Source organism: Wasmannia auropunctata, unplaced genomic scaffold (assembly GCF_000956235.1).
Source record: "Wasmannia auropunctata unplaced genomic scaffold, wasmannia.A_1.0 LD335986.1, whole genome shotgun sequence".
Lineage (NCBI taxonomy): Eukaryota > Metazoa > Arthropoda > Insecta > Hymenoptera > Formicidae > Wasmannia > Wasmannia auropunctata.
In genome coordinates this window covers 1,467,351-1,484,598 of record NW_012026904.1, presented here as the reverse complement: position 1 = coordinate 1,484,598, position 17,248 = coordinate 1,467,351, and the positions used below count along the sequence as shown (strand labels likewise).

The 17,248-nt window shown below is 45.2% G+C and overlaps 1 protein-coding gene across 2 annotated transcripts in view; it reads right to left on the bottom strand.

Moving 5' to 3' along the window:
* Window positions 1–17,248, bottom strand: part of LOC105454347 (nuclear pore complex protein Nup88) — a 66,149-nt gene that overhangs the window by 8,718 nt on the left and 40,183 nt on the right. Inside the window, exons 1-2 of one of the 2 annotated variants that reach the window (XM_011696908.1) lie at window positions 12,327–12,399; window positions 9,502–9,671 (exon numbers count right to left, since the gene is read on the bottom strand). In XM_011696908.1, the coding sequence (XP_011695210.1) occupies window positions 9,502–9,569 (68 nt within the window). In that variant the 5' untranslated portion in view covers window positions 9,570–9,671; window positions 12,327–12,399. Of the gene's footprint in view, window positions 1–9,501; window positions 9,672–12,326; window positions 12,400–17,248 lie in introns of those variants that run through there. The other variant, XM_011696907.1, reaches the window with a different exon arrangement.

Here is a 17,248-nt window from a genome sequence, read left to right as displayed (position 1 = left end):
TATATATATATATATATATATATATATATATATATATATATATTGGCTTACAATTAAATAATTTTCGACGTAGCTATTTGCGCTTAACGAATATGACATATGACATATTTACTGCGCATTGACATTAACTTCCAGGCAATTGAAAAAAAATATACAACTCCAATAAATCAATTCCCATCTTGTTCAATTAACAGAAAAGACGAGAAAAGAAAACAACTGATTGTGAGATCGCATTAAACGTAAATTCTGCGTTTGAGTGAATCCTCTTCATCTCAAATTATGTCGCGCTTCACTGGGACAATTTTTAACCCATTTATATCTCGTTTAGACAGAATCTCGATGGTGTTCCGTAATCTTTGATCGCACGGGTCGACGTAACGGGCTGCCACATGGCGTTTTACGTTGGCGTGCGCCCTTTATAGCGATTGTACGCTTCGAACTCCCCGCGGGGACAACCTACAACCGCTTAATTCTGCCCGGCGAGCAGAGCCCGTAACGGCGTAATATCGTTCAGTTACTCGGAATACTTTTATTACGGCATCGCGCGCGGAAGCGCGGCGCGTGAGGAAAGAGGGGGCGGCTAAGACTGAGGGGTTGGTCGGCGGCGGGGGTTGGCGGAAGCTTCCGGGCCTGCCGGGCCATGCTCACGATATAACGAGGGCCATTATGATAAGCGGATGCATAGATTAGACATTACTCGTTAACCCGCCTGCTTGTGACGCAAGCTCGAAGGACATACCTACAACCTCGCGCTATCAAAGGAGCTCGATGAGAAACTGACGACCCACACCGTCAGCGTGGTGGCTCCAATTATGGTTTACCGTAAAATTGATTATTCGCCATTTTTTGGATAGATAAAAATGAATTAATGCGTCGAACATATCCAGAACGCTGTAGATAATTTATTAAATTCTCGCGGATTAGAATGAAAACTTGCGTTTTAAAAATATTTAAATGTACCATAAATTAACAGGTGATAAAAAAATATTTGATTAATATGACGCTAATTTAATAGTTTAATGTTTCACTTTTAGACGTTAATGCTATATGACAAAAGTCACAGCGTCATGATCAATCGATCGATCCACGATCTTGAATCTTGCACTAGTCGAGGCACGGCTTATTTCGCTCATCGGTACTCGGCAGCCGCGTTACACTACGGAAGTTCGCGTTCTCTCCGTCCCGAAGGGGGAAGAACGGAGACCGCCCCCGCTCGTCCGAGGGCGCGGAGGGGAGGTGGCCCATAAAATCGGGATGTTGCGCAAAATATAACGACCGACGTTCTCCTGGCGCTGGCTGACGCTCCCGTCGTAATTCATCCCGACTCTCGCTTGCCTTCGCCTTCCCGACGACACCTGCGTCGGCAACTAAGCCCGTTAATTCTCGACGCCGCGGCGCGCCCAGGCAGCGTCGCGCGTCTCCATCGCCTTCCTGCCATCGGCTCACGGCCTGGTACCCGGTTGGCTTCCCGGTTGCCCCTGTCCTGACACGTTCTGGTTCTCGATCTTCGCTCGGCACTTACCCCCGTAGGTAGCGCGCCGTATTCGCCCCGATGACGAGGGTGTCGAGCCTCGTTGAGTATTTCATGGTGGTACACACGCCAGCGTATTGCACTTGGCGCGAGATAATTAGGCAATGTGTAATAAGAGCGAGTCGTAAATATCGTTTGAAAGCGGTTAGTCGAGACAGAGAGAGAGAGAGAGAGAGAGAGAGAAAGGGGGGGGAGTACATCATGTGAAGAAGTAATTACATGGAGAAGTTTGGTCGTTGTGACATAAGTGGATGACTCAATATCGATCTGGAGATTCTATATATGTCAGCAGACAGAATTTTAAAAAACCTTTAGAAAATTTAATTATTACAAACAATTAAGCTCTGTATATTAGATGTTTGATTAATTAATATTTAAAAAAAGAGAAATATAGATGCAATACAATTTCTTTTAATAAAAATTGGGGGTTAGATGCCTTCGTGGACTTGACGAGATTATTTAGCCCCGCTAAATATTTTTCCTTAATAATTACACTTCTATATCTTCGATGTAATCTTAGAATTTTCCATTTCACATTTAATCTAAAATAAAACTTCACGGCGCATAATGGATTAACAAGCTCTCGCGGCGAGATACTTTATTTTTTCTAAGGCTGAGAAGGAATCAGATTGTGATATCGACTTTGTGTCACGCGAACGCGTGTCCCTGGACATGAACCGCGCCGCTGGAAACGGACGAAGCGCGGGCGTAGGTGAGCGACGGGGCCACGACGGAAAACGGCAAACAAAGGATACCGGAGTGCGGAGTGCGAGAACAGGAGTGCCCGAGCATCCCCGGACCGTGCCCGTGGCTAGCACACGTACCGCTGTAATTAAAAGAACCGACAGATGTCTCTCTCTCTCTCTCTTTCGCCGTCGGCTTTTATTTCGTTATGCGACGACGACGGCGACGACGACGACGACGACGACGAAGCCAACGACGACGACGACGACGACGACGACGATGATGGCGGCTGAAACACGTCTCGCGTATTTAAATTCTCTGCTGCGGCGCGACGCTCGGAATTCTTTGATTAGACGAAAGTAGGAACGCTGGCAAACGAATGCATAAGTCCGCCAAGTGTGCGAACAATTGGTGTCGGGATAATTGAACAAATTGTGATCGAATGCCCTCGTACGAGATGTTTTCCATTTCGTTAGAAAAAAATTGTCTATGGGAAATTTCTAATATGAATTAAATTTGATTTTTATTATTTCTTAAAAAAAAAAAACAGATTATTCTATAATTGTCGATGTAGAATATTTGCGAGAATTATAGTTTCATCAAGATTTGCAATTTGAGACTAGTGTTTTTTAATGTACTCGTTAAGTGTGATATTTTCAATTATTTAAAAATTAATAGCGAGATTAGACAATGTTGACGATCTGTATGTGCGTACCTTCGATTATTAATTCTTCGATAAAAATGCATTGATGTCCTATGTAGAGGGAAGTATTTCTGCGGTGAAGTATGTAAAGACGGCGCGGGGCGGATAAACGAAAATTTTCATTCCTATCGCGAACAAATACCGTCCGATTATATATAAGCGTGACGCTGCGGGCTTTTTAATTCCGCGCAACCTCTCATAATTCAACTCTTTCGTTAACGCTGATTCGACGAGAAATATCGTTCGGCCGGCAATAAAGTTTCAGGCCGCGGCGGCCTGATAAAGCGCGACACACGTAAACCGTAAAACGGCTTATACGCTTTTTCCTCGGTGTGCCGACATTTTTCAAAAGGCGCGGATATCATCGGGGACCATCTAAATCATCCCCGCGTGCGAATACAAGCGCGACCCTATGCTCGGCCTCCGCAAACAATCCTCTCCCGTCCCCTCCCTCTGCGATCCCTCGCTCACTGCCGTGAACAACCGTGCTCTGCTGCTGCCAGCGAGCCGGTGATTTTCGTTAGTGCTTGCTCATCGAAAAAAAGTAAAAAAAAAACAAAGATAGATTCGAAGTGGGGATGCACGGAGGACGTAGATGTCGTATGTTTGGAGACACGGCTCTCTCGTTCTCTCTCTTTCTCTCTCTCCACATGATCATGCGAGTCGCGTACGTGTATGTGTGTGTGCATAACACCGCGTGTGGTCGCCCGAGATTAGCCTCGGGTTTATATCGGGATTACATACGTAAAACCATTAGGTTAAATCATTTTTTAAATAAACGCGCGTGGCCGCTTCCCCCTCCCGCGGGCCAGCGGCCCGGGTCAGATAGGAGAGCGATCCTCTGGCGCGTTTGCGTGAACGGGGAGGGGGCGCAGGAGGCGAGGGAGTGAGATTCAGCCCGTGGGTGAAATATTCCGTAGCACGTTCAACATATGCTCCGAGGAACTTCCCTCCCTCCGGCGGCGCCGATTGACCGTTTCTGCTGCGCGCCCGCGGAATTTCCACGTTCGGAAATAAATGAGCTTGCACGCGTGACAGATTAGCCCGCGAGCTTTATGACGCCTCGTAAATCTGTCTTCTTTATTGTTTGTCTTTCGGACCCGAAGCAGTTATAAACATCGGAATACACGCGTTAAACAAATATTGTGGATTTTTTTTCGACGTTCACCGCGTCTGATGCTCAAACGGTTATGATTACGACAACTTAAATCAGCCGGCCACTTTGCTTGAACTCAATGTAGGTCAGCCCGCGGATAATTTGATTAAAAGTAATGTCATGAGTAATTCTTCTTAACACACTTAAATTTTTAAATACTATATCTTAAAACACTCTGTATATTATAGTTACAATTTTTGTAACGCGTTTAACACTCTGTCTGACCAACGAAGTTTTTTTTCACTTAGCCGGTCTGGCACGATGAAGTAGTTTATCTACTTAGATTTAGATCTGACCTAAATGATCACCTACTGACATATCGACTATTTAATTTAGACCTGAGCACTTATCATTTAAATATTTATACCATTTTCTTTAAATTATATCATATATTTAGTTTGTTTAATGCAAAAACAATCATATTTAATTTTTAAATAAGTATAATTGTCGGCGGTTCAAAGTACAGCGTAAAACTGAATATTTTTCGGCTGCGGTAAAATCGCAATCTGGCAGTTACATCGTGCAAACACACAGTGACTCGCGATACGATGGTTTTTAATATAAATTTTGAGGAATGCGTAGTCATGTGTGGAAGATATAAAATACCGTCGCCGGCGTGTACACGTTCACGCTCTTTCGCCGCCATAAACATTACATGCGCATCACGCCCAGACAAATATTTCTTCCACTCCGAACGCAATGTTATTCCGCATTTTTTGTTCGATCTAAAAAAAAAAAATATATAAATCCAATTCATCGCGCGCGCGTACGCGGAGCGATATCGCCGGGGACCTGTGATTTTATCGCTTGTTAAATGCCGACGTGTCGTAAAGATGATCGGGGCAATAAATCTCGAGTATAAACGTGCCGGTCGATGCTCCATCGTGCCGTGCACGATAATTTTTTTCCCCAACGCGCTTTTTACGTTCTGACAGATTAGAAGCGGCAAGAATGATTACTCGAGTATTTCATTATCTCATTAGCTAATCGACAATGAGATATACTGTGCGATTTCGTTGAAACTCGATAACGGGAAAAATTCTAAATGACTATCGCCTCACCCCGAACCGCATCCGTGATAACAACGCCGCACATTTTTCTGCAAGACGGTAATCTTATCTGCTACGAGAGCTCTTTAATAAGGTCATTAGTCGGGGAAAGCTTGTAGTATAATTACACGTGTCCATTATCTACTTTCCGCTTCTTGCCGCGGGCGTTATGGCGATTCGCCTGTTTCGCGCTCAGGAGCTCGGAATCTGGGAGCTCGCAGATGAAGAGCCGGCATTAGGGGTTTACGAGGCGAACACTCCGAGGGTAGTTCGGCGAGAGACGTTCGCGGTGCCGGCGAGTGGATTGGGTAAAGGTCGGGGGGAGGGCAGGCGAGGTGAGGAGGGCGGCTATAAGAGGTGAGAATTATTCATAAACGTAGGCTGACTTTTCGCGGCGGAGGGAAGGCAGGCGCGCGCGAGTGGGTGGGAAGAAACGGCGTAGATTTCTCCCGCCGCCGTTGCCGCGCGCGCGGAGAAGCTGAAATCTACCGAATATTAAGGCAGGTGAGGGGCGACGGGGAGAGGGGGAGGGGGGGGAGGGCAGGGCACAGGGTCCTCCAGGCCGCATAATAAACACATAACGGTAATCCTTAAAACAATAATTAGCCGCGCGAGCCAACCAAGAGGCGACGATCTTACGGCGCCGCGCGGAATGGCGTCGCTTTCGCAATTCGTTGTCGAATTAATACCGGGGACTCGCGACGGTGTAGCGCTACTCACAACCCACACCGTGACCGCATTATGCGGTAGGAATTGTACTTACTTCCTATAGCGATTATCCGCGGGGAGTGTCGCCGCTGCCTCGGGGAGGAGAGCAAACCGTTATGTCGCGATTAAACTGTTGCTATTTACTGCTTCGTGAGTACGTTTAATGCACTCGTAAAGTAGTACGGTTTTTAAGAAATTTGATACCTTGCGACAGAATAAATATATTATTCACATTCGAATTTTACAATGAAATTTATTCACAGTGCAAGATTATGTTAATTATGGAAAGAAAACTGATCTATTTTTGTGTGCCGGAATTTTTAAATCGTATTATAAAAGGATAAGTCTTCGTCATAAACGTTAGATGTCAATAGATAAATTACTATTGGTTGTATCAGACCGAGTAAAAAAGTTAGAATGGTCAGACAATACATCAAAAGCGCTGCACAATTTAGGGTTGACTTACATATTTATAGATACAGAATATTCCAAAATGTTGATACTTCATAAAATAGTATTTCAACCGATACACGGAGAGAATTTTTTTTTTACTCTGCAAATCATGTTAATTGTGGGACAATATAGTATTCAGGAAAATTTTACTGTGCACTACAATAAATTTGACAGTAGTAAAATACACTAAAATTTATTGTAGTGCATAGTAAAATTCGCCTAAATACTGTATTGTTCCATAATTAACATGATTTGCAGGATAAATAAAAAAAAAATTCTCTCCGTGTACAATTGGCAAATTTCACGATTTAGGCTACAGTTTAATCTAGACTTTTCGCTAAATAAAAAATAATATATGTCGGAAAATCAGCTGATTGAACAAATTTATGAAAATACTTTTCTGTATTCTTGTTGATAGAAACTGAGCGAATCCGCTTTACGTGGATCACAAACCAAAGAATTTCCGTCGTTAATACGATAAAACAAAAACTACATTAGCGTAAACGTTTGCGCATCTTTCCTCTCGATGCAAAACGAAACTGCCAGATTCTTGATCCTCAGGGATGAGTGGAAAACATCTGAGGAGGGCGAAAAAGTCTCGCGAAAGGTGAGAGAGACGCGCGGGTTTTGTCGGGAAAGGTAAAAAGGAGCTAGAAATGAAATGGAGTGAGGCCGAAGGGGGTGCCGCGAAGTGGTAATAGTTTTAATCCGGTGTCTTGAAGTCAGGATTTGGCGGCGCGGCAGTTAGTGGCTGCCAGTAAGTCCAGGCGAACCCACTTCGCGCTCTGATATCATAATCCGAATAATCACTATTATTGCCGCCATTTGCTTAATCCGAAGCCCGTCCTCCCCCGCGCTCCGCCGCTGGCCGTCGCAAGCCGCGGGACCTGTTATTCGGTTTCAGGACGAGAACGACGAGGACGACGGGGACGTTCTATCGAAAGTTGCCTTTTGCATTTTTAATTTCTTCAATTATTCCGAGGTTATGGAATGGGAACGACCTAAAGTCTGCGACTTGGCTATGGCTGGACAAGTGTCTGTCTATTCGCGGAACGGTACTATACTTGTTATAATTAGTGGACATTGACCTAGTTCATGTAGCGATAATAGTTTTCTAACTCTAGCTGACACGATTATAGAATCAAATACTTTTTAATGCATAAATACGAAACAAAATTACATAAGTAACTGCAATGTCACGTAAGAGCTAAAAATCTTGTAAATTATGTACTCTCAACATAATACGAATAATGAATTTTTGAAAATAGAACAGTAACGATCTCCCTGTGGCTAAGATAATCTTTGGCTTTCTCTAACGTGGGGGATGTTCTCTTGAATCGGGGTCTGATTCCTATCGCGTATGATGCAGTCGTTTGAAATCGCGCGATGATAACGTGTTCGGAACTCCAGGCCATTGGCGGGGCCACGCCGCCGGGTCTACCGGAAGTTTCGCCGGCAATAACGCATAAACTTCATTTAGCCTTATTTAAGCCGGCCTGGAAGGTGGCAGACATTAAATCCCCGAGATTCGTTCTAATGGCCGCGACTCACTCAGAAACTGCTCCGCGTATGCGCGCGCGCGCGCGCGATCTTTCGCGCGGTATGCGCGCATAATGCGCTCTGCGTGCGTTCTTAATAAATTCGCTCGAACCCGGGCAGGTCGGGCGAAATCGCCTAAGTGAAACGGCGAAAAAACTTTAGCGCAAACTGCCGCTCTTAATCTGGCCGGTTTGTTTAGCAGCGGTTGTTCCTCTCCTTTCTCTCTTTCTCTGCCTTGCTTTCCTCTTTCTCCCGCTCCCTCTTCTCTTTCGCCCGTTGCCCTCGCTTTCCCTTTCCCTCTCGAGAAATAAGCGGTTCGTTCGCTTCCGGAAAAAGTTCAGAATTACGAATTAGCAGGAAGTCGGGGAAGGTACCTGCATTTATTCTGAATTCAGCTTATTATGAAATTATAATGCGTGGGACGACTTAAAACGAGCCGGTTACCCCTTTTCGCGTTTATACCGCCGGCGGATTAAGAGTCATCGTATTTCGCTATTAATTACCGCTTAATTCAGAGGCGAGTTTTTAGATTCACGCGATAGCCAACATTATCCCCGGGCTGAAATATATTTTGTGAGTTTCGTATTACTTTAAAAAATTCCATAAAATTTTGTTTATAAACATCAGCATGCGTGTAAATGTCATTTTAGTTAGATACACTTTTAAATCATTCAGCTCTCCTGAACTCTAAGAAAATATTACACGAGATTGTGATTCTATAATCGCTGTCGAATAAAGGTATTAACGTGATATTACAGAATGGATACGAGACGGATACGCGAACGATGTTTGGGCTGATCAACCACGATCGACTGCACTGCGATCCGGCGATGCGCCAGCGAGCGTAATCTCCAACGGCGCCGGTAATTGCGCGACGTTCTAATCGCCCGAAAGATTACGGCCGGGGGTCGGAGGGGGCGCAAACGGGAGCGGGGGGCCGGGTGACGGTGGCGGCACACACTACCGGGGTAATGTTACGCGAGACAGTAGTCTCGGGTGGCATGTGTCGTTGATGAGGCGGTTAGTATTCAGCGGTGCTTCCCGGCCCCCCGGAACTTTTGAAAACTAACCGAGTAAAGCCACCTTAATTCCATAAGAGGGAGGCCGAAGGGGTTCCCCGGGCGTCACCGTAACACCCTCTTAATTACAGGATATTAGGACGCCTACCGGGAGACGCGGCGACGGCGCGGGGAGGAAAGGCAGATAGCGCGATTTATTATCCGCCGCTAACCTTATCTCCGTTTTTTTTACGAGTCGGAGACCTTCTTGGTTCGCGTTTCTTTCCAGCCAGCGTGCAGGTTCGGCAGGGGCACCAATGAGATACCGATCGTCCCGACATTGGCCGCTCCCGTGTCGCTAATTTAATTTATTCTGTCACACTCCCGTGAATACTTGGGGAAATCGTTAACAAATACTAATACATTTTAACTGTACGCTTTACAAATTTTCTTTTAAAAGATTTCAAGATATACATGTGATTAGTTCAGATTGTTTAGAACAAATCGCTGCTCACACGCGTTCACTCACGCAGCTGTCTTATTGCGATATAATTGTCCGTATTATTTTTTTCTAAATTAATTAGATTTTTTTAAATAGGTTTTTTTTATTATTTACATAACAATTAAGCGCAATTTTTGTAGACGCAATGTAGAGATTTCCAAGATTAATGTGTACTCACGTGCAAAGAATCTCTTCTTTACCGCCTTCGTAAACGGCGTCCTTGCCCCATCGCTTCGGTAATTCCATAAGAGCAATGCCCAGTTTGCCCCATAGCGCCAATTGCGTTGCAGTCTCGTTTATCAGTACATTCGTGACCTCAAATATCGGCGGATCCGTTGGTCGTAGCGTCTATAAAGAATAAAAAGTAAATATTTTTAGTAATCGTGAATATTATTTTGATAACAACAGTATCAGATTACAATTTTGCTAATGATATAAAGAATTGAGATTAAAATTCTGATTTAAAATTTTATTTGCCTATAAAGACGCGATGTTATGAGACGAAAAAGTTACTTTTAATAAAAATACAAACACAAGGAAGGTACACAGATAGATTAACAGGATATTTCGTCGCAGCTAGAATTGCATCTCGTTTCTTCGTAACAGTAACACGGATACGTATTTGTGCATCCGTAAGATAAAAGAGCCTCCGAGCAAAGATCTCATCAGCCGGGACCGCGCGTTTTCATTAATTAAAATTCTAAGAAGGCAGGCGAAGCGAGAAAGAAAAGTGGTATGTCGCCGATCCCGAAAGCGCTCTTGCGCGAGGTATAAATTCATTATTACACGAGCCAGTAAGCACGCCGCAGGATTCCTCGCCCGATCACGTCGTTTTCTCTTTGGACCCTTCCTGCCATTCCTTTTTTTCCACCCCTCCCTCCAGTCTGTCTACCTATCTACCCGCGAGATACCTACCCCGTCCCATTGCCTCTTTCCCGCCTCCCGAGACGCGCATCGTCTATCGATTAAAAACTTTATAATACGATCCCGCTCCTCGTTTGTTTTCCAGTTTGATTTTTATCGTGCCGTCCCGGGAAAAGGGCAGGTGCGCAACGTCGCCCGCTTCTTTCCTTCCCCCTTCGCAACCTCCTGATACCTCTTCGACGTTCTCCTCCGCCACCCCCGGCCGTTCCACCTCCTTGCCCCGATATTTAATTTCGAACTAAGTTCGCCAACGCGAACATCATTACGAGGCGGCATCCCCGCAGGTGGGGTATCGGCTTGTATCAAGGGGCAATTACTTTTTTTCCCAGAGGCTGGTTATTCCCCGGGTTTCTCCGATGGGGGAGACTTCTTCGTCTCGATATATCGGGTATCGTGTCTCTTCGACGTGGCCTCGCGAATAAACGTGCAGACGGAGCGAATGAAATAAATTTGCGCGAGGTATGACGTGAATTTTCGAAGTAAGAAATATTTTAATAATATTCTAAAAGATATGTTAATGCAAAAATACATTTTAACAAAATTTTATTTCTTTTACACTTATTAAAGATTATTCAATAACTATATACTTAATTCTCGATACGAGAATGAAGTATATAGTTCGTATCGAGAATGAAGTACTTACAAAATGGTACAATTAATATATTATAGTATAAATTCAATTAAATCTTTTTCCTTCTGAAATAAGCAAAGGAATTATATTTGTACAATCGACAGAAAATCAAATTGTCATTGCGACAGCGCGAAAGCATATTCGCGCGGCCGGCTCATCCAGGGCATTCCGGTAGCGGCGAGGGGTAAGGGTTGGTTGAAAGCCAGGGCGATAAAGGGTGTCGGACGATGGTACGCGCGAAAGCGACGGCAGCACCGGAGTATGAGCAGGAAAATGGAAGGGTATAAAAGGGATGGTGAAGAGCATGGGCAGGGGAGGGAGGGAGAGGCAGCGCGGGATTCCCGGGTACCGATGCCGACACACCGGCGCGCGAGGCTGTAATGCGTTATTAATGAACACCAAGAATTTCATTAAAGATTGTTTGTATATCAAACTGTCCACTAAATTATGCCCTATAACCCCCGTGGCGCCTTCACGCGCCTGGAAACTATTGCCTGCCGCAGTGGCATTGCCCTTTTCCAAGCCCCGCGTGCCATTGATGATCCGCCAGGCAGGCAAAAGCCACAATCGTTCTGATAAAAAAAAAAAAAACAAATGAACGAGCTGCTCCTTGTAAAGCATCGGTCGTGCACAATCACGCGTTTTTTTTCCTGGCTGATTTACGATTCACTTGATCGGCCGACGACGCTCGCGCGCGATATTCATCGTCCGTCGAAGTCAGTTATTTCGCGACCTTTGGAACATACATTATTAGGAGGGACGATATAGGTAGCTGGGACGTGGCGCGTGCGACGAGAAGCAAGAAGGACGATATGTGTGTGTGCATGGAGAACGAGAGAGAAAGAAGACGAGGGTTGCGAGAGGGCAAACGATAAACGGCGAAGAGAGGCAGAGAGAGAAAGAGAGAGACAGGGCGAAGAGGGTAGGGTATGGATGGTACGTGGGTGGAGGGATACAGTTAATCGTTGGGAAGCTATTAACTTCGGACTGGAATGCCCCATAGCGCCTCATTTCGTTCAATGCAAATTTACACCCGACGCCAGCCACCTAGCGCGCGCTCTTCGTTCTCTTTCGGCCGCGAAAACCCGAACTGGCAAACGAATGTGGTGCTCTATCAGCGATAATTCTTTTTTTTTCGTAACATCGGTCTTGGATGTGACATATATTTTTAGCGAATGAAGAAACATCGGGAATGCGGCAATGAAAATATAAACTGAAAAAGATAAAATAAGCTAAAATAAAGTTTTTGAATAACGTTTGATTCTAAGAGTTCGATAAATATCCAATACAGACGTGTTCCGAACTAAGATACATATGGTATATAAAAGTGTTATATTAATTTTTTAAAAATTGCAAAATGTATGTGAAGTTTGTACGCATAGAAATAAATATGTATTCGATACAAATGTTATGTAATTGGCATAGACACATAGAAGTAAAAAATATACATTTGGAATAAAATCTTCGCGAGCTTAATAGGGATCCGGAAAACGAAGAAGATTCAGCTCCTTCAACTTATCCAATTTGGTTGTCTCCCGTAGACGATCAACGTCGTAATCGGTGACCCGGTTCGCAGCTCCATGAAACTTGGACCCTTCTGCTTCCATCGCCGTCTTTCTACCTCCGCTCTCCCTTTCCCTTCCTCTCGTCTCCGCCCGATCGTGCCACCGTGGTGTTGCCTTATTAGTTTAGAACTTAGGTTTACCGTAAAGTCGCGCGTGTCACTTATGATCAAAGTCTGCCTGCCAGACGACGAGTCTGAATTTCGCTTTTCGTCGAATTGAATGTCTCAGGACCAAGGACATTTTCAGACTGCACTTGCGACGACCGTCGATTCTCGCGCGAGGATCTTTATATATATATACGTATTATTTCTCGGTAAAATGTATCTATTGGTAAAATGCTGCACGAAATCATCGTGCAACATTGCGAAATTATCATACAAATGTATCTATTTAAGTCGACGCGCGAATATTTCGGCTAACGCTTGGAAAGGCGTAACGCGATCTTTGGCGATGTATTCCATTCGCATTGTAACGTTTAGTCGTTGTTTACTCGACAGAACAAACATCGGTCCAAGACAAATCCCGGACGTGGGTTGTCACAGCCGGCCGAAATATCGCGCTGGGTGCGCGCGACTTAACGCGCGAAATTGCGCGCGTATAGCGGCGAAGCGGACCTGACAAATGGCGATGTAACGGGTGCTCAAGATACACATAGTTAACAGCGAGATGCGGCGCGAGTTGACTAACGACGTCGGGCGTTCTCGCGCTATATAATTTCAAAACACACGCGGGCACGCGGCCGAAATGTCGCGTATAGAAGGGGGAAGGGTTGACCCCGACGTGTGCGAGCATTGCGAGCGCTCTGACAGCGCCTTAATATGAACAAATGCCGGACTATATCTCAGCTCGGGTTTGCTTTGCATTATTCGGCTAACGTCCTCGTTTGCCATCCTTACGCAGATGCCTTACATTATGACGACCGCTCTTCGCGCGGAATGGCTGTACTTCTCTTTTCGGGTTCGCCGTGACGCGCGTATTACCGAATGTGAATTGATACAAATGCGGGGGTGTGCGTGCCACTCGAGCCTGACGACGACGTCCGCGGATATATGTCTTCAAAGTTGTGGGCGCGTATTCTATAAAATAATATATTTCACGACGATGATAACGACATGGCAGTACATTACGCTTTTATCAATTCGCGTGACTACGTGATATGCGTGACGTTGACTGTAGACGCGTGTTTATGTCACCAAGTAAAATTACCATTATTCACTGGATAAAAATTCTATCGCTTGACCCCTCGTCAAGCGAATGATTCCTCGTTTCATCTTACGGCGGATTAAAAAATGCGGAAAAGGTGGAAGGGTCTCGAGAAGGCGAGGGAAAACGTTTAGAGAATAAGTCAAGGAGGGAAGCTAGCTCGGGATATAAGTCGGATTTTAAGAAACCGTGACAAGACTCGAGATGTCTATCTGACTGGTGCTTAGCGAGAGTTCGCGCAACGGCGATGTTAATGGGTCCCCGTTCTCGCAGGGCAGAGAAAGAGCGAGAAAAGGAAGAAAAAAAAGGAGAGATGTAGAAAGAGAAAGAGACGGAGGGAAGCGAAGGGTGAGGGGAACGGCGAAGAGGCACACGACGGGGACCAGGGAATGGATGTGTTCACATTATACCCTCTGTTCTTTTAATTTCTTCAAAGGACCCAACCTCTCCCCGCGACACCTCGCCGAAGCTTGCACCGCCCTCGCCCTCTCACCCTCGTCTTCGGATTAATAAGGCGTCGACAATGTAACGTCTTTTTTTTTCTTTCTTCGCCCTCGAACGGGACGGCAGACAGCTACCTAAAGTGAATGAAGGCTCTCGGTAAGAGGAAAAGCAACAGGGAGGGTACTCTCTTACCGGTACTTAGCGGCGGGATGAGCCGAGCTGCCGTTAATAAATGTGTTTCTAACAGTGGAAGAGCGAGAGAGAGAGAGAGAGGGAGGAGGAGGGGGGGGAGAAGAAAGAAACAACAGTGCGGAACATGGCACTCTCTCGTTAGGTTCTGCCGGCGACGACCCCGAGGAATACGTCTTAACGAGGAGAAAACTTTTAAATGCGCGAAGGCGTCATTCGTCGACGTCGAAACCCGTCTCGTTTCGTTGCCTCTTTGTCGTGTCAGTCTCAGCGAACGCGGGATCAATCGACGATTATTAATCGAGTCTCGTGAGCAGCGTTTCGGAAAGCAAACGCGGATGAGATATGAGTATATACGTATCAATTTTTTCTACTATTAAAGATTTTCAAATTAAATAACTATAATTTTTATCATACATTTTAAACAATATATTACATGTGTACATATAAACAATTATTTTTGAAATATGCATTGCCAGATATTTGTAGTCAGAAAGAAACACATCAGACACAAAGATAAGATCGTCGGATACAATCGCATCAATAGCGACGAATAATTCAGTTTTCTCCATATTGGGTAGTGAATTGTTCGCACGTCGCATAATAAACGCGTCGCTTTTTCCTATACTTAGCTCTCCGTGTATCGATCGCGCAACATCATTTACTACGTTTTATCGCGTGCGGACAATTTCGGTCCTACGACGGGACATTGATAAAGGTCAGTTGATTTTCGGGGCCGCGGCCCGGGGAACAAACGCTCCGCCACCGCCACGGCAGAGCGGCCACGGTTAATGAATCGACGTAATCAGGGGGCAGCGGGGTCAGGCGACGAATGACAATCGAGTTTTGTATTAATGCCCGACCGCGCCGCACCCAGCGGCGGACAGCCATCAGGCTGATCGCTCGTTTAATCAAGCGAGCCGCTAACGCGATTAACTTATTGCGTACGCTCTCGCTCGTTGCGTACACACGTGAGACACACGTGAATCAGCGATATGCGCGAACCGTAATTGCCATTACGGTTACTTGCTCCCGCTTTCTCCTCGCCCTCGCCGCACTTCCGGCACCCTTCCCGCCTCGTGAAAGAATTCGCCGATATCACGGGGGCACGTCCATTCCTCCTGCGATTACGCACGCCCGTACGTGTCGTGGCCGTCCCTTTTGAAATGTTATCTTTCGCATTCGTCGACTGACTCGATACGATCGACCGGTTTTGTCCTATCATTCCCATTAATCCTTCTCGACTCGGTTGTTTAAATCGAAGTATCAAAAGTTAGTACCAAGTGGAGTCCACGTAAGGCGGAAGGGGAAGGGACAAAGTTTTCGTGGATTATTTTCCACGGTACTAAAAGAATACTAAAATTCTCTTTCGTGTGTTTATAAGGATTAGTTTCGTCCGGATTGTTTTTGTGCGTTCGTCGAATGCAATTCTTATGCGGAGGAAGTCGCGCTCTCGTGCCACCTCGTGCAATACTTCGGCGAAGTAAAATTCCTTTCGACATTTCGTTGCGGTCGACCACCGGCGCCTCCGCGGTTGATATACCCGTATTTTCTGAAGTGAGGATATGCATACTTTATATGCATGTACTTGGGCGTATGCCCTCCAGCCGGACGTCCAAGAACCGAGGCGCCAATGTCCGCATGCATGACCGCGACATGCACATAAACGCGAATGCAACCGAGCGAGTATTCCGGGCGTAGGTTGTGACGACCATTTGTAAAAATATCGATTTTTATTGTGTACGCTAATATCAACAATCGCGTTAAACAGTTTAATATTCAGTGAGTTTGGAAAATTCCCAATTATGTGACATTAAACATACTTTATTACAATTCGCTTAAATAGACAAAATAACTCAAGTGGTCTTCGAAATTTGTGGAAAAAGCGAAATTTTTCCTTCAACCGTTGAAAAATTAATTTCGTTTTTCCAAAAATTTCGAAAACCATTCGGGTTGAATTGATAAAACTTGAAAAATACACAAAATTTTATCAAAATAATCCGAATCATTTTCGAAATTTTTGAAAAAAAAAAAAGAAAAAAAAATTTTTCCTTCAACTGTTGACGTTCTGTATCTTTGAAACTAAACTTAATATTAAACTGTTTCGAGCATATAATTAAATAATTTTCTTATTTGTGTGAGAAATCACTCCTTAGAATTTTTTACATTATCCACTGTATATAAAAACGAAAATGACGATGGTCGGATGGATTAAATAAGGGATTAAAACTCTGTCAAAGATAAATTTATTTCTTATATTTTTACGCGAATGGAGTGCAGAGCCACTTAATCATCCCGAACGACTGGGTGGATCTTACTGCAGTCTTCTATGCCCTACCACGTGACGCGAGGTCCGTTGCTTTTCCGGCTCATTTCCGCAAGTAAATGCGCTCGCTCATTTTATACTTCGGCCACGAGGCGCCAATGTCCGCACGCATGACCGCGGTACGCACATAAACGCGAACGTTTGTGTCCAGCGAATAGCCCCGCGAACTCCGTACAATGTAAGGATCGGTAGGTGGACGCGGGAGGATACCGCCTGGACCCTCGGTGCAGAATGGGAAAAGCGCGGAGAACGAGACAAGAGATAACGGCGGTTGGGGGAGGAACGGGAAAGGAAGGGGGTGGGGGAGGGGGAGCGGAAGGTGACGGCTACACAGGGGACGATATAGAATTTTAATATAGTGGTTTACGAGCGCGATTGTCCGCCATTTTACGGGCGGTATAGGGCGGCCATTTAAATTCTTAGATCTGCATACTTTGCGGAATTGCGTGGCCTGGCTGGCACGACGATGGGTAGCGTTGCCCGGCACGGATAGCACAAAGCCACCCAACGTATGAGAAAACCCACCGGAGTGCGTACACGTATAAGGGGTGTCGCGGAAATCTTTTCGCGACATTTAATTGAATATTCGCAACGCACATCTCAATTACTAATATTATACATCTTGATAATTAACGCTACAATA